At 37.9% G+C, this 23492-nt stretch overlaps 1 protein-coding gene across 2 annotated transcripts in view; it reads left to right on the top strand.

Moving 5' to 3' along the window:
* Positions 1–23492, top strand: part of Ncapg (non-SMC condensin I complex subunit G) — a 30225-nt gene that overhangs the window by 5473 nt on the left and 1260 nt on the right. For both annotated transcript variants that reach the window (XM_004624544.2, XM_023699383.1), the window contains exons 6-19: positions 1025–1214; positions 2378–2527; positions 3528–3668; positions 5460–5583; positions 6823–6912; positions 7212–7391; positions 11398–11508; positions 12862–12981; positions 15280–15501; positions 18449–18630; positions 18892–19066; positions 20794–20955; positions 21274–21406; positions 21919–22005. In XM_004624544.2, the coding sequence (XP_004624601.1) occupies positions 1025–1214; positions 2378–2527; positions 3528–3668; positions 5460–5583; positions 6823–6912; positions 7212–7391; positions 11398–11508; positions 12862–12981; positions 15280–15501; positions 18449–18630; positions 18892–19066; positions 20794–20955; positions 21274–21406; positions 21919–22005 (2067 nt within the window). The remainder of the gene's footprint in view (positions 1–1024; positions 1215–2377; positions 2528–3527; positions 3669–5459; positions 5584–6822; positions 6913–7211; positions 7392–11397; positions 11509–12861; positions 12982–15279; positions 15502–18448; positions 18631–18891; positions 19067–20793; positions 20956–21273; positions 21407–21918; positions 22006–23492) is intronic.

The raw sequence follows: 23492 nt of genomic DNA, 5'->3' as shown, positions 1-23492 counted from the left end.
TTTCACTTTTAAATTCCCGTGGGAAGGCCAAGGTGGCTTAATTTTGCTGTAATAAGAAAACCAACTTGATATGAAAACATTGGCAGAGGACTAATGAAGAGAAAGACCTTAAATCTAAGAAAATCATTTTTTTGGTGATTGTTATGATTTATTATTGAATTGTTATAATCTGTTTTGATTTATTATTGAAGATAGCAGTGGGGTAGTAAATAAAGCCAGGCAATACAGTAATAGACATTGTGTGATCTGGACTAATAACTGAACCTCACTGAACCCAGAGGAGAGGAAATACAAAGACTGTGTGTGCTATTGTAGTGCTGGGGTAATTGGTGCAGAATCTCCCATTTGTTTGGAAGTGAGGGACACTTGTCACTTTTGCCAAACCATGGCTTAATTGCTTGCAAACTTGGTACTTGATGCATTTCAGGTGAAAATTTCCTCTTCTGAGAGGATGGGGAAAATAAAGATAAGCAACAAAAGCTGAGGTCATGTAGAGCCTGACAAAGTTAGTGTCATGCGACACAGCTTTGCCTAGCAACTGGCTGCTTGGATTCTCTCGGGCCTGGTGTTCTCTGGACTAGAGCAGCTGTATCACGTGGCTTGCCTCAGGTGCTGCTTGTTCTCCCACCAGCCTTGCCTTGCCTCTTGCCGCTGTGATCAGCTTCTAGCTTCAGCCTCTCCTTACAGAAAATTGGTCCCAGTAGTTGTCTTTTGTTTGGTACTTGATGTACGTGGGTTACCTTGTGACATGCTGCCCTTTCCAGCCGTAACAGTTGGGTGCTCGTCCTTTTTGGTACTCGTAGTGCCTTGCGGAATCAATTAACAATTAATAGAGTACCAAAGTACCACTATGTTCTGTTGATTTTATTTTCTGGTCCAGTATGCTTTATTCTGCCTCTTAATTTCTATTTTGCCTTTCAACTTTGTGTTAATATTGATCTAGAAAAGTTAATTAAAACATATAGAAGACTGGAAATGAAAGCTAATTGGGCCCTTTGTTTACTTATTTCAAATGACTCAACAGATGCTGTCAAACAAGCAATGCAGAAACATCTTCTCCAGGGCTGGTTGCATTTTACTGAAGGAAATATTTTAGAGTTGCTTCATCGATTGGATGTGGAAAATTCTTCTGAAGTGGCAGTCTCTGTCCTCAATGCCTTATTCTCAAAAGCTCCTCTCAGTGAACTGGTAGGAGTCTGTAAAAATGATGACAGGTACATAAAGCATTCATTACTTGAGTTGTCCTAATCGTGAACTTCTGCATTTACAGTTTTTTCTCCCTGTTGTAAAGAATGGCATGAGGCAGAGACCAGTTGAGACCACCAGGCTTGTATAAAGGCAACATGGTGTGAAAAGGCTGTCTATAGGGAGTAGGGAGAAATAGGCTTTTTATTTATTTATTTTATGAGCAGAATAGATTTATTGGAAAGAAAGCTCATGTCTGAGAGAGGAACAGGAGGGGGGCCTGAGTGGGTGGTCCCTCTTTATTATTTATTTATTTTGCTGTACTGGGGGTTCAACTCGGGTTGCCTTCAGTGCGGGCTTGAGCATTTGGGTTTTGAACCACAGCACCCTGAGGCTGACTGCTTTGTTTAAGCAGGCACTTAAGCAACTGAGCTAATGGGCAGGCCCCCAGCCCCAGGCTTTTTATTTTTAATTGGACTTAAAAGAAGGCAAGGGACCTTAGGCTGGAAGATCTTAGTAAGCATAAATGGTCAAAGTTCTGTGGATGTCGTGTTCCTCCATGGGCGAAGTCCTTGAGGCATCCATATGAATGTTTGGGTCTCTTCCGAAGTGCAGGTGTTTGGAAGAGTCCTTGCTCTGTATTGCCTCTTCTAGGACATCTTGTGTTTGCTGAGGGAGGGCACTGGTGTTGAGCTGAAAGCGATGCCTCTGCTGCACACAGCTTGGGTATTGGGGCGTCACGCTGGTGTCAAGCCTTTCATCCAGTACTTGGGGTTATAGCAGTACCTTGTATCTGCTTCTCTTTTGTTTACTTGGATTTTTTCCTGTTCTGCTCTCCCCCTGTAAGAACTCATTACTTTATCCTGACAGCTAACTATAACTCACTCTCACTTTGATTGTTGCATTAGCCCACTATGAAAAATACTGAAAAACTACCACCTCTAATGTATGTTTGCTCATTTGACTTGTTCCCTTTTTCTTTTTAAAATGTGAAAGATTTTATTTTTTTAAACTTTTTCCCCTTTTGTTCTTGGTATTTTTTTTGTTGTTGTTGTTCCTTTTTTGTGTGGATAATGTAATTAATTTGTAGTTGAAATAACAGTGGTTATAAATCAACTGCTTATTTTAATTGTTTTTTTCAGTTTTTAAGCGTGGTATAAATACTGGGTTTTTCTTTTTCTTTTAAATGAAGAAAATTAATTCCAGTGGAAACATTAACTCCTGAATTGGCTTTGTATTGGCGCACTCTTTGTGAGTATTTGAAGTCAAGAGGAGATGAAGGTGAAGAATATTTAGAGCAGATTTTGCCAGAGCCTGTAATATATGCAGAATATTTACTGAGGTAACTTTTTTTTCTTTTGTTTTACACTGCTTGTGTTGTGTGTGTCGTTCTTTGAGTGGCCTGCATTAAAGTCCTGCTTGAGGGCTCGCGATCCATGGGTGTGTGCATTTAGTGTCTGAGGGATGCTGGTGCTGGTTATTACACTGAGGACCGCGGAGTCAGCATGTGTAGGGTTGTTTGGTCAAAACTGATGACGTGAGTTTAAACATTTCTCTATGAATAATGCTCATGTGTTACTTTTGGAAATTGGCAAGTGAACTTTTTCTGTTTCAGAGTAATTATGAGCTAGGGATCCCACTAAAAGATAATGCAAGTTTGAAATTTGCCACATTAAAAAAATTTTTTTTTGAAGAAAGTATAATTTTGGGTTATTGTTAGTACCAGTAACAATACTACTACTATTTTAAGCAAAAGAAGGAGTTGCCTAGACATGATGAACAAAGACTAGATTTTCATGACTAGTTTAATGCTTGGACACAAAATTTCGAACTTTATAATTGGGAGAATGTAGTGGAATTGAAATTTGAGTTGGAGAGACAAACAATGCATCTTTTGAAAATTTTCAGTAGGAAATTGGAATCATTTCTCTTTTTTTTGTAATGGGGATTGAACTCAGGACTTGTGTTTGTCAGGCTGGGCTTATGCTGTTGACCTATCTCCCTGGCCCAGAAAATTGGAATCAATGGAAATATATTTTCTAAAGTCTTTTGATTTGTCATCAAGTTTGTTTATGAAAGTTTATTACAATAAGGTAGAATTATTACAATAGGCATTTATTACATTATATAAACATCTGCATATTTGGACTAATATGAACTGGAAAAGATTCTTTGCCGACCTAAAGGCAGGAAGCAACTCCTGTTTGGTTCTGTTTTTGGTGGAACCGGGGATTGAACTCAGACCCTTGAGCTTGCCAGGCAAGCACTGATTCTACTGAGCTATCTCCCTGACCCTGTTTGGTGGTTCTTGATTGATTCTGCTTTATTGGTTTCTACTTTAGCTTTATCAAGAGCATTCCAGTAGTTAATGAAGAACAAAGATGTGACTTTTCCTACCTTGGAAATTTGATGACAAAGGAATTCATAGGTCAGCAGTTGATTTTAATTATCAAGTCTTTGGATACCAGTGAAGAAGGAGGAAGGTATGTCTGAATATTTATTTTATTCTTCTAATTTTTTTCCTGTATTTAAATATTGTCTTATTGCAATATGATTAGGTATATTTATCCAAGCTCTCTAATGTACTATGAAGGTGTTTTTAGCTTTCCGTGTGTGTGTGTGTGTGTGTGTGTGTGTGTGTGTGTATGTACATCAATATATAGTCAGTCAAGTGTCACTTAGCAACAGGACGTATTCAGAGAATCCTGTTATTAGGAAGTGGTGTCATTGTCTGAACGTCATCATGGATGTAGTATCCAAGAGACTTGATGCACACAGGTGTTCAAGGCTATGACCAGTGTAATATGGCATATTTTTTTTTTTTTTTTTGCAGAACCAGGGATTGAACTCAGGCCTTTGTCTTGCCAGGCAAGCACTTATTCTACTGAGCTATCTTCCTGGCCCCTAATATGGCATACTATTTTGCAGTAAACATTTTTCTTTCTTTTTTTTTTTTTTTTTTTATTTAATACAGAGTCCATGGGGTCTCACTACACAGATTGGACTCATGGTGATCCTCTATTTTCAGCCTCCCAAGTGCTAGGATTACAGGCGCACACTACCACGTCCAGTTTCATGTGCCATCTCAGTGCGCTGCAGGGTCAGGGCTGGCACAGCACGCTGGTGATCAAACTATGGTCCCTGCATCTGCCTAAGCAGGTGCTTTAATCCACTGAGCTATCTGGCCAGCCCTCAGCATTTCTTTCAATATGTTAGAAGTATATTATAATGATAAAAAGTGTAGAATAGCAAATATATAAACCAATAGCATATATTATGTACTGTATATATATATGCTGTGCTTTGATGAATGACAATACAATAATGTGTTAAACTACCTTACTGTGGCTATATATTGTTAGAGATTAGGTGTTCTTAGCTCTGTAATGCCTTATAGGGCTACCATCATAAATAGTCTTTGATTGACTGAAATGTTATATGGCACTGATGGTAATGTATATTATGTCTAGTCCTAGTTCAGTTTTTAATAATGAGCCAATAAAATATCAAGTGTTTAGTTGAAACTCTGTATGTTAGAGAGCTTTAATAAGACTGCTAGCTAAAAGGTTTGATTTATCTCTGGTATTTTGTCATTTTATCATGTTGGTTTACTAAAGACCATAGAATAGTTCGTAAAATTTTTTTAGAGAATGCAGATTTTTTTTATAGTTATGGCAGTCTCAGTGAGGAAAGCACCCACTAGAAAGGCTGAAGACATAGGAACAAAAAAGCTTTCATTATGAGCTCAAAGCCAGCATCTTGATGTCTGGTCAGGACTCCCTAATTGTGGGCCCCCTTTGGACTTTATCTTCAGTTTATATACTTTTCTGGTTTTTCATAGTAAACACATTACCTCATTTTTAGGAATTTTATAAGAATGTCATACAGTTGCCACAAGATTTACATTTCCTAGATACTGCTGACCGTCTGCTTGTCATGGGGTGTTGGAGTTTATTGTTGGCCCTAGTCCTCAAGTTAAAATCATTCTGTTTGTTCCTGTTTTACAACCCTGGTTTTCTCTAGGTGGGTTTATAGTTAGCTGCTTGGGAGAGAGTGAGGGAGTGAGTTCATCTGCAGTTTAAATGATCTTAAGTGACCCTCCCTTAAAATGGAGTCTCTTTTGCCTCATCAGTATAGTCTATACTTAGAGTTCTGTATCTGAATGATGAACATAAAGAAAACATTGAGATAAATGCAAGTCTGCAGAGTAGGTGAAATGTTAGGAGTAAAATGTGCTTTGTCAAATGATACTTAAGTGATCTTTTTGACTGTAGAAAAAGGCTGCTGGCTATTTTGCAAGATGTCCTTACTCTGCCTACAACCCCTGTATCCCTAGTTTCATGTCTTGTTGAGCAACTTCTCCACATTATTATGGATGATAACAAGAGAACGCAAATTGTAAGTACTTTTTCTTGTTGCTGATGAATTTTAGTTAATAACATTGAAGATTATGTTAATTGCTCTTTTAAAATTTTTGATTTGTCTTTTAGTTTTGTCTAACATTTTAAAATTTATAAAACAAGTCTTTTCTCTCAGTTGTACTCAGACAAACTTTCTCATACACATACACATGCACATTTTAAAAATACCTCCCTTCTCCTAGTGTCCCCTCTACTGTGTTGTCAATTTCAAATGGAACAAGTTTGGGAGAAATGGCTGAGGTTTAACCCAGGGCACTAGAGTACTAAAGTTGGGTCATGACCACACACTTATGGGGGAAAAAAAAAGGTCCACATATTTAGGTTTGAAAACTTCTTGATACTTCCCAACTCTGACTTTGTACAAGTTACTTAGTTTTTACTCATCAGTAAAATAAGAATGAAACCTACCCTTTAGTGTTCAGTGAGATAATAATGTTCATAGGTGTGAGGTAAATACAGAAATAGAGTTTTATTTATTATAATACTATTTCCAAAAATTGATTGATTGATTTTTTTTTTTTTTTTTTTTTCTGAGTTAGCTGAGACAGGCAGGTTGGAGTTCTTACTGTAAAATCATGTTTGAATTGCAGGTTAATTCAGAAGTTATCTCTTCCAACTTTTACACATCTGTTCCCAAAATACCCATTGGTGATTTTGCAGCATCTAATTCTGTATTTTCACCTGGAATGTAGCCTTCCTGAGTCATTTGCCTCATGTCAAGTGGCTCTGAAAAGACAGTCATTCTTTTTCTTTTCTTTTTTTTTTTTTTGGGGGGGAGGTGTTGAATGCAGGGAGGGGTTGAGCTCAGGCACTTGTGCTTGCAAGTGCTTACTCCACTGAGCTATCCCCCCGGCCCCCATGGACAGCCGTTCCTTATGCTGTCATTCTGCCCTGTGTACCCAGAAAGGAATAGAGGAATATGGTGTATAGTGTCTAATCTTAAACATACTTGTACATTTTTCTGTTTTTCAGATACTATACACGAGAGATAATTTGCCCTGTTTTCCTTCAGATAATTTTAGTTTTTGATCAGGTGTATTGTTCAGAGTTTTTTTCTGAAGTTATCACCCAAACAAGAATATATGTTACTTCAGCCTATATAATTTGCTCTGGTTTTCAATATATAGTACATTTTACTTGGAGTCTTATATAGCAGTTTGAAATTATTTTCTAATATAGGATATTAAAACTTGTACTGTGAACTTTAATTTACCAGGTTACAGAAATTATCTCAGAGATTCGAGCACCCATTGTTACTGTTGGTGTTAATAATGACCCATCTGTTGTAAGGAAGAAAGAACTCAAGGTATGCCTTTTCAAATTAAATGCTTGAGTAGTATAGTGGTGCAAGTCTGCTTCTTCATAATAGGAAGAAGTTAATTTGTTTGGTTAAATATTAACTATGAGAGTATTTAAAGTGTTAACAGATTATGTCAGTGTGCAGGAGTACCTGATGTCTGTTCAGGAAAATGACAGCTTTATGTATGCCTGATCACTTAAATTCTAAGTCATTAAATTAAATAATTCTCTTCGGTTGGCTACATGTCTTTCTATTGATATTTTTTTGTTTGGCATTGAAATAATTAATTTATGGTTTTTTTTTAGATAGCTGAAATAAAAGTTAAACTTATCGAAGCAAAAGAGGCTTTGGAAAATTGCATTACTTTACAAGATTTTAATCAGGCATCAAAATTAAAAGAAGAAATAAGAGCATTAGAAGATGCCAAAATAAATCTGTTGAAAGAGACAGAGCAACCTGAAATTAAAGAAGTCCACATAGAGAAGGTATAGTTTTTCATGCTAAATCTCAACCATTGATCTCAGCTAAATCTTAATTCTTTTTTTTTTTTGCATGTCTATAAAAAGCAGATATTGTGTTTATTTATTTTTTTCTTTTTCTTTTCTCTTTTTTTCTTTTATTTTTTTTATTATTTTTTTTTTTATTTTTCAACAAATAATACACTGCATATATTCTTCTTAGTGGTTAATTGCTGTACAAGATGCGGACTTGTGATCCTATTTACAAACACCATTAGAACAAATCATTCTATTCATTAACAGAATGTAACTATATATCCCAACCACTTTGAATACACAGATACAAAATGGACATTCATCTGTATACCCCATTTTTCTAAGTTCCGTTATTGAATATCATAGGTGTGTAAACTCAGCAAAATATTCTAAGAGTCCAGTAGCCCATAATAGCATTGGGTCTTCTGTTTAACTGGCAATGTCAGAAATTATTGACCTGAGTCCCCCACAGCTCAACTTAACAGCATGGCTTAAATCTTAATTCTTTAACCCATAAAACTTTCAGAATATAGTATATTTCTTTTGGAGGGATTTTTAAGAACTTGAGTTAAAATGAAAAAAGAAAAAAACCATAGTTTTCTCCTGCTGCTTTCCATTCTTTGTAATTTGAAAGGCCTTACTTAACATTAATTACTGTAGCTAGCTATTATTTGTTCCCTTATCATGGTATTTCCTGGAATCAGAAGTCTTTCTCTCTTACTAGAGAAACTAATTTTCCAGGCATTTACTTCTGTATTTTGTTCGTTTGTTTGCTTTTTGCTTTTGGGTACTTGGGTGTTCTACCACTGAGCTACATCCCCAGCTCTTGTTTTTGGTACTGTGAATTGCACTCAGGGCCTCATGCTTGCCAGGCCCCAGTTCTTTTTTTATTTTTGGTTTTGATTTTGAAATATGGTCTCAGTTTCTTGGGCAAGGCTTGAATTTATAGTCCTCCTGCCATAGCCTTCTTGTAGCTGGGATTACAGGCACGTTCTGTTGTTTTCAGCCATGTGTGTGTTGTATAGTGTAATTATTCTTAATGTTTTTAATTAGCATAGCAGATCTGTGATTTTTAGTGAGATAATGTAACATTTAAAGCTTTTTGGCAGTCTTTTTAAACATTCAGTTTCATAAATATCTCTTAAGTGGATCCTTCAAACTTAATATGAAGTAGATGGAATGATTTCAGTATATTTGTTTGTTTGTTTGGTATCAGAGATTGAACTGAGGATCTTGTGCCTGCCAAGGTCCTCTATACTGTAGGTGCTTCTGCTGCTGAGCTATTTCCATGGCCCAGTTTCAATATATTTGATGCTACAGGTTTTTTAGGATCTTACTTTGTATTGAACATTTTTATTTTACTTTCGGTTTGGGCAATGCTGAATAGACTGTTCTCACGAAGAGAGTGCTGAGTAGGAACATTACCTACGTAAGAGGTTTCAGTAAGTGTATTCTGGACGTCCTTGGCCATAGAGATCCTAACACTTCACCTTCCTAGTGGGAATAACTGGATTTATTTTCATAGGTAGTGGCTTTGTTTTTTTATTTGTAAAATGTCTGGATAATTATGTATTTTTAAATTTGGGATACAAATTTATAGCATTAACTGAAATATCTTTCTGCCTTTTTTTTTTTTTCCTTTCCTTTTGCAGAACCAGGGATTGAACTCAGGCCCTTGCACTATAGAGCTATCTCCCCGGCCCCTGAAATATAATCTTAAAAATGACAAACTGTAGGTCCAAGTTAGGAAAATATCAGCAAGTGGAGTCTATCATGATTGGTAGCTGTTTAACTTGGCTTGCTTTGATCATTTATGTGTCTCTTTGTCCGTTCGAGGCCTATAACTGTTACGGTACAATCATAGCAGAGTACAATGGATATTGTGATCAGAGAAATGCAAAAGTTTTATGCCAGAGTATCTAGCACAGGAGTGCTATTTAAACCTGAGAGTTGAATGCAAGCAATAATGTACAGTACCAGTTTGAGGATGTTTTTGCTGTGGTAGTCACTCCTTCAAGCACTTATAAGTGTGGGCTAATTTGACTCACTGTAACCGTAAGAGGAAAGTACTGTATAGTATTTATTGAAAGGGTGTGCTATTTGCCTAGGCTATGCTGGCAGTAAATGTTAGAGTTAGGATTCTAACTTAAGTAGCCGCTCTAGATTGGTAGTTTAATACACTCTTTGTTATCACTTCTTAATGAATTATTTATGGAGATGTTATAAACAAATGGACTGATAAGTGGTGGCATAAGAGTTGAAGAGTACATGTTGTGTTTTAAAACTGTGGGTTAGAAGACGAAATATAAGAAATAAAGCCATGCTGTTAAGTTAAGCTGTGGGGGACTCAGGTCAATAATTTCTGACATTGCCAGTTAAACAGAAGACCCAATGCTATTATGGGCTACTGGACTCTTTTAGAATATTTTGCTGAGTTTACACACCTATAATATTCAATAACGGAACTTAGGAAAAATGGGGTATACCGATGAATGTCCATTCTGTATCTGTGTATTCAAAGTGGTTGGGGTAGATATATAGTTGCATTGTCTTAATGAATAGAATGATTTGTTCTAATGGTGTTTGTAAATAGGATCACAAGTCCGCATCTTGTACAGCAATTAACCACTAAGAAGAATATACGCAGTGTATTATTTGTTGAAACTGTACTTCTGATTTGATTTGAAACTGTCTCATTGCTATCTGTTTATCAATAAAACTATAGAAAAAAAAAACAAACTGTGGGTTAGGGCTCTGGAGATAGCTCAGCAGTCTAAATGCCTTCCTGGCAAGTGCAAGGACCCGGGTTTGATCCCTGCTACTGCGTGCCAAGCCAGCCCCAGGAACCCAGGCATGCTGTGCTGGCCACTGAGACCAGGTGTAGTAGTGTGTGCCTGTAATTCCAGCACTGGGGAGGCTGAAACACAAGGGTCACTATAAGTCCGAGCTGCGTAGCAAAATCCTGTACCAAATAAATACATAAAAGATTTCTAAAAATTTCAAAATAAAACTCTGGTTTATATGATCATTGAATTGAGTGGGAAAGATAAGAGATAAATTTGGGGAAAATTTGAGAGCTGTCTTACACAAGGGCTTATATAAGCAATACTACTAATATTTTAAGTGATAGGATGAAATCCTAGAAGAACCAGTATTTTTCCGGAAGTGGATTAGAGCCTAAACAGGCATCATGATTGGGAGGCTGTTAATAGTAAAGTAGGCCCAGATTGTACCAGTGTGGATTAGATGGTGGTAGAAAAAAACATGTAGAAAGAAGCATCATTTGGAAGGCATGTAGGAGTTCGTAACAGGACATAGGGAGCCAAGAAGGTACTGTACATCTTTGAGACAGCTGCATAGATAGTGGTACACTGAGAAGATAAGAGAGTTTTGAGTAACAGTTTAGATTCCTTCGGACAGGATGAGTTTGAGGAGCTGGTGGAGGCTTCAGGAGGAATTGTCATATAGCAATTGTATGTATGAATCGGAGATGTAGAAAATAGCATGGCTAGCATTTATGTAAGTGGTAGGGGCTTGGGGACATAGTTCAGTGGCGTAAGTGCCGGCCTGGCAAATGCAAGATCCCAAGTTTGATCCTCCACCACACACACACAAAAAGTAGTGGTGTATAACTGGATAAGTTCAGTGAGGGAATGTGTATCAAGTGGTAGTATGCCCTACCAGCCAAATAGCTCAGCTGATTAAAGCACCGCAAGCAGGTGCAGGAGCTGGGGGTTTAATTCCCTGGCCTGCTGTGCCGGCCCCACCCCTAGGGTGCATTGAGACTGGGTGTGATGGAGCGCGTACCTGTAATCCCAGCTCTTGGGAGGTTGTAAACAGGCAGATCACTATGGTCCAATCCAGTAGTGAGACCCTGGACACCCTGTAGACCCTTAAAAAGTGATAGTGTACCCTAGACAAAAAGCTCAGAAAGCAGACATAAAGAGATTGGCAGAAAATACTCTTGCTAATGGTAACTTTTGTTTTTCCCCTTTAGAATGATGCTGAAACACTACAGAAGTGTCTTATCTTGTGCTATGAACTGTTGAAACAGATGTCCATTTCAGCTGGTATAGGTGCAACTATGAACGGGCTCATTGAATCTTTGGTATGTTGTAGCCTTCAAGGCTTTGTTGTATCCAGCTCTCCCCCTCTGTTTGTAAGTAACATGTTCCTTAGGTGACAGAAGAATCAAAGACGACTCTTGTAAACATCCACAAATACAGATGATAATAAATACAGTTGCTCTTTCATATCATGAGGATTAAATAAGATAATGCATCTAAAGGAACAGGTTTTGATTTTGTTTCTTTTTTTGGTACGTGATCCAGGCTGGCCGCTTAAACTCACAGAGATCTGCCTGCCTTAGCCTCTAGAATACTGGGATTACAGGCATATGCTGTCGCACCAAGCTATTGTAACTTACAATTTTTAAAAAAGGTTTAGAGAATTACTTCATGCTACAAAAACATCAGAATATTTTGATTCTTTGGGAAGCAAGTAGAGATACTAAAAAATATCAGGAATATTTTAAGTACTAGAATCTTGCTGTATAGAAGGACTGGAAGAAGGTTATATGGTAATCTCAGAAAGGAGTTCTGTGCCCTCCACTTCCTTTAGGCTGGGACCTATCTTCATTCCCTTGCCCCTGAATATGAGGAAAACGGGCCACTTCTACATTGACACTTGCTCTAAACAAGGGTTGTATTGTCATATGTGAATTTGTAATAGGATATCACCTATTCATGGAAGGTGAACCTGATCTGATATTTCAGTAGATATTTACTATGTGAAGAAGGGAAGAATGTTTAATATTAGTCATGTGTGGCCATTAAAACTAAGCTGAGGTGTGCTACAAGGGTAAAAGACTTAGCACAGTGGTAGAATGTAAGCCGTTTCGTTTGAAGCATTTCATAATGACTGCAAGTTGCAGTGATATTTTGTGTTCAACTCAATAAAATATCAATGAAAACATAAAATTGCTTTCAGCTGTCTTCTGTTTACTTTTGGTTGACTGCTAGAATGATCAGAATGGCTTGTGGTTCCCATTGTGACTTCCATTTTAGTTGGACAGTGAAGAAAGGGATTAAAACCAAAGCAGTGAGGAGAAGGAACAGGGTGGTGTAAGATGAGGGGGCTGCTGTACAGCGAGGACCAGTATGTGTCATCTTAAGGAGCTGGTCGTCTTCCGTGAGCTTTGGAGACCTCTGAGTCACTTTAACAGGTGTGGCAGGGCAGCTCGTGCTCTGACTATATGTCAGGAACATCACTGGCTATTTTCTGTTTTAGAAATTTAATATCTACCTTACTCTTAAATGAAAATTATTTCTTTGAGTTACTAGACAATATGGAAATAAAATAGACTTATAAAATCATATAGGAGCTAACATTTTGACCATGACTTTAATATGCTCTGCTGAATTTCTTGCCTTATTGCAAATTATTTTCTTATTTACCTTAGATTCTCCCTGGAATAGTAAGTGTCCATCCTGTAATAAGAAACCTGGCTGTCTTATGCTTGGGATGCTGTGGACTACAGAGTCAGGAACTTGCAAGTAAACACTTTGTATTACTATTGCAGGTGGGATTTTTTTTTTTAATGGCAAAATCTCAATATATTTCCTGAAATGTTCTGTCTGTGGAGAGAGCGTTAAGAATTTATTCTGAGGCTTAATGATTATAATCTTTAGGTACTGAAATTTTCTTTTGATGTTTTTATGAAAACTTTTTCAGAAATAATGAAATGTCAACTTAACATACTGTATTTGCATATCAAGTGTTTATATATCTTATATGCCTGCACTGTTGTAGGCTTAGAGAATATATGACAGGTGGTAGAAAAAAAAAACCAAGAAGTTAAAAGTTGTACTAAATTGGTTCAAGGGAGTAGAAAAGAGAAAGGGAAAAGCAAAAGGGAAAAAAAGATACATTATAAAACACACAGAAGATAATTAAAATAGTTATGCTACTAATTTCAGTTCACTGAAGAGGTAGGTGTGTGCTAAAACTGTTTGGGCAATGAAATGCTGATATCCTGTACTCTGAGTAACTAAAGATAACAGTGTACATTGTATTAATCGTTACCCTCCTATCATATTTTGGAATTTCATCTTGTTTCTTTTTCTTAAAGTTGTGCTAATAAAACTTATTCTAGTAGGGGAAGCACAAGTGTGTGATAGCTCAGATGAAGAATAAAACAGGAAAGGAATAAGGATGGAGAAGAGGTGGAGGGATTGTGTGACTGAGGAAGGCCTCAGTTTTAATTTGGCACTGGGGCCCATACCATAGTGATGGGAAAAGTGAGTACTTGGGTGGTGGGACTCCGCGTGGCATGTTGAAGAGGCGAAGACAGACAAACAGTGCAGAGAATGACAGCAAAAGAGCTTGCAGGATGTCCTTGTCTTCTAGACTATAAGACTATAAAGGCATCGACTTCCACTGATCGAGGTGGGAATCAGTTTGCTATCTGAATGGATATAGTGTTAATATATACCAGGGAAAAGTTGTAAATCTTTTCTGCAAAAGACCAGAGAATAATTATTTTAGGTTTTGCAGGCCATATGATCGCTTTCAGCCGGTGAGCTCTTGTGTTGTAGTGTGAAAACAGCCAGAGATTGTACATAATGCATTTCACATATAATGAAATTTTTTAACCTTTTGAAAATATGTACAAAAACTGATGATCTGCCGGATTTGACCCTTGTGTTGTAGTTTGTAGTTTGCAGTTGCTGTGTATGAAGTACAGAAGGATAAATCAGAAGCAGGGAGGCTAAAGAAGATAGTCTGTAATCCAGGGAAGAGATGATGTAGAAGGTGAAGTAGAAAGTAGAGGGTGTAAAGTCTTAGAAGTAAAGGCAATATTTTAATGAGAGAGACCAATGTCCAGTGCTGTTGACAGCTAGCTCAGGGTTCATAGTTGACTTTTGCTGACAGAAAGTATTTGTTGACTTTGTTGCATGAAAGTAGTTATGTGAAAGGCAAAATTGGATTGGGGCAGGCTGAACGGAGAACAATGGGAGTGGAGTTAGACAGTCAGTGTGGGTTACTGTTTGAGATTTTTCTTTTCTTTTTCCATTAGAACTAGAACAGGGTAGTAGCAAGAAAAGTGTCTAGAGTAAAAAGAGATGTATTGGTTTTAGTAATGAAGATAATGTAGCATATGTGTATATTGCGAATAACCCAACTGAAAGGCAAAAATGCTAGAGGATGAAAGGTAGTTGGTGCAATGCTGTTCTTTAGTAGGAAACTTGGAATTTATAGCAATTAGAGGTGGTCAACTATGTAAGCTTTTAAGTTTCTATAATAAAGAAAATGGCTAGACTGGGCATGGTGGCACACACCTGTAATCCCAGCTCTTGGGAAGCTGTAAACAGGCGGATCACTACGAGTTCGATCTAGTAGTGAGACTTTGAACACCCTGTAGACCCTTCCCTAAAATACAAAAATAAATAAATAAATAAAATGGCATAGGACTTCTTCAAGAGATAGTTAAATTAACTTGACCTTTGATTTGCAAATACTGAATTTTGATGCCTTTAATTTTTGCTAATGTATGCCCTGCTGACCCTGTCCCCAGGGCATGCTGAGAGGGCCATTGAGACTGGGTGTGGTGGTGTGCACCTGCAATCCCAGTGCTTGGGAGACTGAGAATAGGAGGATCATTAGGAGCCTGGTCTTGTAGTGAGACCCTGTGACCCTGTACTAAATACATTTAAAAAAAAATTGAAAATTTAATTGTACTTCTGAAAAGTGTTTTCTGTTGACACTGTCATCGAAATTTGGCCAAGAAGAAGATATGTATTAATTTTATTCAGAATGGATAGAATTATTGTACTCAAGTTTTTTTTTTTTTTTTTTTTTTAATGAATGTCTCAATTAGGTTTTGCAAATTGATGACATCACAATAAAAATAAGTGCTTTAAAAGCAATCTTCGACCAGCTGATGACGTTTGGGATTGAACCGTTTAAAGCTAAGGAAGTCCAGGCCCCGCCAAGTGAGGACACAGAAAGGAACAGTGATGATGAGCAAGAATCAAAGGAAGTTGAGACTTCTACTGCCAAGAATGTCCTGAGACTCCTCTCTGATTTCTTAGATAGCGAGGTAAGAAATCTGAACCTTACTATCATTTGTATTTTTGTTTTATATTTGATATTTTTTGTGCTGATGTTTGAACTTGGACATTTTAATATCTTAAATCTCAAGTTTCACATAGCTAATTTCTCACTATAAATTTGGTATGCAAAGAGGAAACAGATGGCTATTTGAGATTTTTTTTGTTTTGTTTTGAGGGGGTTTGGTCTTCTTGCGACAGTCTCTGTGCAGTTCATATTGGCCTTGAGCTTACTTTGTAGCCCAGACTGATCTTGAACTCAGCAGTCCTGCCTCAGCCTCCCAAGTGCTGGGTCTAGAGGCCAGCCCTTCCCCCAGGACACTCTGAGGTAGCAACTGAGACTGGGCGTGGTGGCTTGTGCCTGTAATCCCAGCGCTTGGGAGGCTGAAAACCAGGAAGGGTCACTATGAGTCTGATCTGTGTAGGGAGACCCTGTAGACCCTGTACTAAATACATTAAAAAAAAAAAAAAAAAAAACTAGAAGCCTGCGCCACCACCACCATGACAGCCAGCAACAAAGGCTATTAAAAAGAGTTGTTACTTTTCCTCTTTTATGATATAAAACATGATTTGTGATTTAGGGACTTTTGATTTGACTTTTAAGAGTTCAGAGTAATGTTTACATTGAGTTGGTGGAAGGTATAAGGTAGGTTATGGAGTTAGGTATTTTTTTCTCAGGCTATTTTCTTTTTTTTAAATGTATTTGGTACAAGGTGTACAGAGCCTTACTACATAGATTGGACTCAGTGATTCTCCTGTTTTTAGCCTCCCAAGCACTGGGATTGGGCATGCACCACCACACCCAGTCTCAATTGCAGCTCAGCATACCCTGGGGGCAGAGCCTGCACTGCGCGCCTGGGGATTCCACTGCACTCTGCCTAAGCAGGCACTTTATAATTCGCTGAGCTCTCTGGCTGGCCCTTCATCTCTAAGCTTTCCTTAGCTCATTGAAACTCTTCCCATTAGTCCTTGATAACAGCCAGTCTGTACTTTGGCCCAAAATAGGACTGCTGTGGATTTTCAGGTGAGTAGAAACCATACAGCATGTGACCGTTTTTGTCTCTGGCTTCTTTTAGAATATATTCAAGGTTATCCATATTGTATCAGTATCTCATTCCTTGTGATAGCTGGATAATATTCCGTTTTATTTGTTTATTGTGTGACTGCTTACCCAGCCGTCCATTGAAGGCATGTGGGATATTGTGGTGCTGCTGTTGGCATGTGTGTGCGTGTTTCTATTTTCAGTTCTTCGGTTGGATCGCTAAGTCATGTAATTCTTCCTGAGGGCCTGCCAAACTTTCCCACAATATCTGAACTGTTTTATAATCTCACTTGCAGTTTTTCCACATGCTTCGCAACACTTGTTTGCTATAAAACAATAGCTACTCCTGTATGTGTGAAACGCTGATTCATTGTTGGCTTGGTTTGCGTGTTCCTGATGACTAATGGAGTTGAGTGTCTTCTCATCTGCCTGGCCATTATGTACCCTGTTGAAGAAATATCTGTTCAGGGCTTTTGCCCATTTTTAACTTCGGTTGTTTGTATGGACTATGAGTATGTATAGCGGTTTGTCACGGCTCATTAGATAACGTGCAGATATTTTTTGTATTTTACAAGGTCTTTTAAATTTCTTATTAATGTCCTTTGCATAGTCACTATTCTTGTTCATACACAGTAGCTGACATCCACAACTTAAAGGAGAAGGTTTGAGAGCTTGTTTGGAAGTTCTGGCAGGGGCACAGCTACTCCTATAGCCTCAGGGGAAGGAACAGCCCTCCTTTATCGGGGGTGTGGTCCTCTCTCCCCAACTACCTCCACAGCTTCTGGAGGGATGCATAGGGAGCAGTGGGGGAGGATGGGGACAGCCGCCGAGCCAGCCAGGTCAGCAGATGAGTCCTGGTGACCCACGGGTGACAGGTGTCACAGCTGGATCACGCTCACATTCAGAAAGCTTATTTTGGTCCATGTTTTCAGTCCCTAGTTGAGCCTGGGGAGGAAACCTGGCAGCTGCCAGGAAGCAGGAGCAAAGGGAGGAGCGGGGAAGGTGGCTGTGGCCTTGCAGGTGCCCTGGGAGCTGCTGCGTGTGTTGGGCTCTGCTGCTCAGCAGGCCACGCTCCCACTCCTGAGGTTTAGTCCCCTTCCAGAAGCTTTGCCTGTGAGTGCGTGGTGCCCTGGGGAAGCATCTAGGTTTAAACTGTAATCTCCTTCATGGCTAAAATTTAAAATTTTGATGCAAATGTATTTTTCCTTCATTGCTTGTGCTTTTGACGTTACCTGAAGGATGCACTGTCAGATGCAAGTTGTCCAAGGTTATTCCTGTGAACAAAAACGTTTCAGCTGGATTGTGTCTCCTAGAAACTCACTTTTGATCCAAACACAAAAGAGGGTTGAGAATGAAAAGATAAAAAAGATATTCTAGGCAAATAGTATCCAAAAAGAGAGCTGGGTGACTACCATGATACTAGACAAAATTTCTCAATTTTGAGTTGTTATGTGGTATCCTGACTTCCAGTTGGGATGGCCTGGGGTCATGGTCTTATTCCTAATGCCAAGGTAGGAGACTCCTGAACATTCAGTGAGTGAGTTTTGCTTTGTTAGTAACTGATTTAAATTTCTTTCTGGCTAGGTTCTATTTACTTTTTAACCATTTCTGCTGAGCATGGTGACACACCTGTAATCCCAGGCAGGACATTGAGGCAGGAGGAGTGCTGATTTTTGATTTCCCAGCATTTGTAAAAAGTTTATAAAGTTGTCTTGGCTGGATTGATTTGTTTAAAATCTTTAGTTTAGCTGTGAAAAGATTTTTCACATGTCTTTAGCAAATTCATAATGAGTGATTTTTGGTTAATTCATTTAAAAATATTGTAGAATGGGCTACATTGTGAGGCCTAAAAGGAAAATATAGATACAAATTTTGATGAATGTCATCTTTATTAGGTGTCTGAACTCAGGACAGGCGCTGCAGAAGGACTAGCCAAATTGATGTTTTCTGGAGTTTTGGTCAGCAGCAGGATTCTTTCTCGTCTTATTTTGTTATGGTACAATCCTGTGACAGAAGAGGATGTTCGACTTCGGCATTGCCTCGGTGTGTTCTTCCCCATGTTTGCTTATGCTAGCAGGTAAGCGGTCATGTTGGTGGGCCTTGCAGGTCACCCACCCCTCCCTCGCCCACCCCCAGTAATTTTATCTATGATGTCATTTTTTGAATACTCTTTCTTTAGTCAGTAAATGATGACATGGGAAGAACTTACATAGATTGATCTACGAGGTGAAAATTTACTTTATCTTGGTGGGATGAATGCTATGCATATGTTTTACACTTAAGCTTTTCTTTCCTTCATAATATCTTATCAACATACTTTGAAATTGTTCTTCAATAGGACGAATCAGGAGTGCTTTGAAGAAGCCTTTCTTCCAACTCTGCGAACTTTAGCTAGTGCCCCTGCCTCATCCCCTTTGGCTGAAGTGGACATCACAAATGTGGCTGAATTACTCGTTGATCTAACAAGACCAAGTGGATTAAATCCTCAGGCTCAGAATTCCCAAGATTATCAGGTGGATGAGTACATTAGCTGTGGACAGTGTGTCATAACTGCATGTAGATCGCTTCTTTTTTGCAAACTAATCCCTCTCAGGTTTTTTTTTTTGTGGAATCAGGGATTGAATTCAGGCCCTTATGCTTGCCAGGGAAGTGTTTATTCCACTGAGCCATCTCCCCGGCCCCTTAGATTGTTTGACATAGTGAGGAATGGCCTTTTGGTCTTGACTTCTGTCTTTCTAGTAGTCTATAACAAGTACAAAAGAAGGAAAAGATCTTTGTGGGAATATGGAAAAATCATTGAAGTAGAAGTCATCACTTCAGATCACATCAGAATAACAGAAGTAGAAGTAGAAGTAGTCATTTCTTACATTTTTGCCGAGAAGTTATTAAAAGTTTCTCTGTTCCCCACCATGTAGTACAGGCTGTCAGTCACTGGCTGTGTTATCAAGGACTGATCATGTTTTCAACTGTTGACTTCCCTGTGATGCTGCCATTAAAAGAAGGGACAAATGAAAGAACAGAAATTGCATATTTTTATTTTTGAAGAAGAAAAGTCAGTTGCAGACAGACCCACAAATAAATGGGATTTGAAAAGCCCTTAATGGCATTTGATGAAACTTCCTGCCAGTTTTTAAATTTAATGGATTTTTAGTGATTTCAAATGCCTGATAAAGTTGAAAATACTGCTTTCTGCAATTTATTTGCTATTCAGTAACTGTATACTCTTCATATTATTACATGCTCTTTGGAACATGGAATCAGAAAAGATAGGTGGCAGTGTATGGTGAAGGTCAGCTGCCAGGTGCCTAAGGTCTTTGGAGAAGGGCTAGACTGGTGTCCAGTGATAGGCAGAGGATTAATAATTTAAAAACTCATTGTGAGTAAAATTCACTTGGGCATAGTTGAGTTTTAAGGAATGGTTTGGGTAAAAAGAAAAGTATAAGTAAAAGTAGTGATTGTAGATGGTTATGCAAAGCATGTTTGAAAAGCTAAGGTAGAGAATTGGGACTTAGCCTTATTATAGTAGGTCACTGAGCACAGGATGAAAGCTGCTTCTTAGGATTTAGTGGTCATTGATGTGATCTGAATTGATGACAAAGAGAATATTAATAAAACAGTTAAATGCATGTTTGATTAGGAGATAAAAGTTTATAGAAAAAGGCATTATAGAAAGTAGTACAGAGTAGAAATAACGGAAGTTAATATAGTTTCCAAAAAAGGTATGGGTACAAGAGCTTACAGGGAAGATCAAGGTGCGAGGGCGGCAAGGGACTTTATACGGGCTGTTCTGTGTAGTTGGATGGGTGATGCTGTCATGACCGGCTTCTTGGAGTGGGGGAAGTGGGCTGGGTGGTGGGACCAGGTCACCAGGGCTACTGCTGTGCATGTGGGGCAGAGGCCTGTGCTGGTCCTGCAGGGAGCTTTTGACCTGGGGTGTTCTAAGTTGCTCAGATGGAAGTAAGCTGGACCATTCCGCCAGTGCACTGGCTGTGCGCCAAGCCTTCGGGGAAGCGCTGCCTGCGCTTGTCAGCCTGGGCCGGTGCTCCTGGCGGGAACCTTGAGTCTCCAGACTCAAAGCAAGTCTGAGTTCAGCGTTCACTGCACGAATTCAAGGAAAGTTTTCTTTTGGTGGTAGGGGAGATGTTAAATTTGATTTTAGACATTTTGCATTTGGGATTAGATGTATAGATTTTATTCATAGTATTTTCAGTTTACAAAGATTTTCCCTTGAAATTTCTAGGCCTTAACAGTACATGACAACTTGGCTATAAAAATTTGCAATGAGATCTTAACAAGCCCATGCTCCCCAGAAATTCGAGTCTACACAAAAGCTTTGTGCTCTTTAGAACTGAGCAGCAACCTTACAAAAGATCTACTGGTCCTTCTGAATGAGATTGTGGAGGTAAAATAGTTTCTTCCTAATTTTACCAGCTTGATTTCATATTTATCAGAGTAGAATTAAATGGTTGTATTATACATATTAGATATATTGCAATTTTGTTACTTGAAGTATTTTCTTTGTAAATCTCATGAATGTTGGTATCAACTTTGTTGAACTTTGTCTTATTTTATTTTGTTTTTGGCGGAACCGGGCATTGAACTCAAGCCTGCCCCGTAAAAGTTGAGAAGGATTTTTTTAAGTTTTTTTTTGAACTTTGTATTAAACTTTAAACAAACTTTAATTTTATAAAGCTTTTTTTTTTTTTTCATTTTAAAATAGCAAGTAAAGGACAGGACATGCCTGAGGGCATTGGAGAAAGTCAAGAGTCACTTAGAAAGAGGAAGTGAGGTTGGTGACCAGGCAGCAGTGCAGGATGCCAGCACGACCACAACTGTCCCTGAAAATGAAGATGGTAATGACACTCTGACCTGAATATCTCTTTCATCTTTACTGAAATGTATTTTGTTCTCCTTTAATGTATTTGGGTTCAGGAATCAGTGAAAATCCTTTTCAAATTAATCTTCTTGGCAAAGAGCATTACTAACACATTTATTCTGCATGCATTTGTGACTCTGCAGACATCTTTGTCAGTTTTGTTTTCACTACTGTATATACATTTACTTTGGGGCAGTGACTTAGACAACCCACTGATCACAGGGCTTTTTGCTGTAAGATGAAAATATCATCTACAATGAAGTGGTACCTCAGTTTATGAACTTAATAATGTATTTTTGAATCTTAGGGAAGATGGCCATGATTTTATCTGTGTGGAGAACATGGCCTATGCTGAGTGTGTCATGTAGAGTTTGCAAACAGAAAATGTTGCCGAGTGCTTTTGTTTATACACAAAAGTGTCAACCAAGGTATTGCTGTACTTCGTAAGACTGTCTTTTAGTTACATTGTTGTATTATTTCCTTTAATAGAAAAGAACAAAGAAGTATATATGACTCCCTTTAAAGGTGCAAAAGCAGCCCAGCGATGCAAATCCACTCAGCGAAAGGCTAATGGAGGTATGTGGACAGCCTCTTAGAATAAAACTTTCATTTTGTCTTCCAGCAAAAAGCACTTCACCTTGCAAATTTTGTTTCCTCAGAGATTAATATTTTTAAATGTCTTAGGTATCCTTAACTTAAAAAAAAATTCTTTCACTTGGCAAGTTTTCAATTTATATCTAAAGATTATAAAATCAGTATTAGCGTAAGTGCTTTTAATTGACAGAAATATATAAAAGATCATATTTTAAAAGATAATCTAATTAGTATTTGGTAATAGTTTTATATCACTGTCTTGTTATATTGCTGAGCATTTTCCATCTTTTTGCTTCCTAGTATTTTTTTGTTTTCTTCCTTTTGCCATCATATTTCATATTTTCCAATCTTAATTTATTTCCCAAGGAATATTCAACAATGAAGGATTTGTTGGAATGAAGTAAACGTTTACTGCTAAGGGATCATTTGGAAAAAATCTGAAATACAAGATATTTTAATTATTTTATTTACTTGTTACAAAAGCAGTACATGCTTATTACAGAAGAATCAGAAAGTACATCCAAGCAAACTACCATGAAGAACACTAAAAACCCCACCCAATGAGCCAACCATGATTTTTAACTTTGAAAAATATTACAGACCCTTTCTAAGCAGGTTTAAATTTTTTTTAATGGAATCTGACCATAAAATTGTTGTATAACCAGTTATTTAAACATCAGTTACTAAATATTGCTGAAAATTATTTCCATATCGTTGGAATGATGCCTTCTTAGGGAGAAGTGTGTTACTAAAAGCCAGTCAGTAAGGTATGGGGGGAGAATGAGGGTGACTAGGGTGTATAACTTGCCAAATGTCATTTAAACAGTTTGGTTTTGATTATTATTATTCATATAATATACCTTAAGAATTCCATCCTTTTGTTTTAATAGCTCAAGCTTTTAATTCCATATTTTGTATATTCTAAATAAGGAACATCACAGGCCAGATTTTCTTTTTTGTTTTTTCTTTTTTATATTTGAGGGAAGGGTCTACAGGGTGTTCAGGGTCTCAGTACTCGATTGGACTTGTGCGCCACCATGCCCAGTCTCAGATTTTCTATTCTTTATAAATTTCTAGCAAGTGGAATGTTTGCAATTTCTAGCATATAAAGGCTCTAGTTTTTTTTTTCTTTTTTTTTTTTATTGCAATATACATTAGAGCCCATATTTAAACTGGCTGTGAAGTTAAATATTTTATAAGACGCCAGTGTCTTGCTGATTGAATTTCTGTTCCAAAGTGGAGCACTGGTGCAGGCCTATAGTCCTACTGGCTGAGGAGCCTGGGGTGGGAGTTGGGGCCGAGCCCCATCTGGGACTCTGTCTTAAAAAAAAAAAATTAAGTTCCAGTTCATGAACTGTTCATAAACTTAACCTTTCTAATCTTAATTTTCATTAATTTCTCCATGGGCATTGTACTGTAGCCATAATAAAGGTACTTTTTCATTTAACCTGTTTTCCCTAAGCTCTGTC

Source organism: Octodon degus, unplaced genomic scaffold, assembly GCF_000260255.1.
Source record: "Octodon degus isolate 3935 unplaced genomic scaffold, OctDeg1.0 scaffold00006, whole genome shotgun sequence".
NCBI lineage: Eukaryota > Metazoa > Chordata > Mammalia > Rodentia > Octodontidae > Octodon > Octodon degus.
This window is presented reverse-complemented; position numbering and strand designations above follow the sequence as displayed.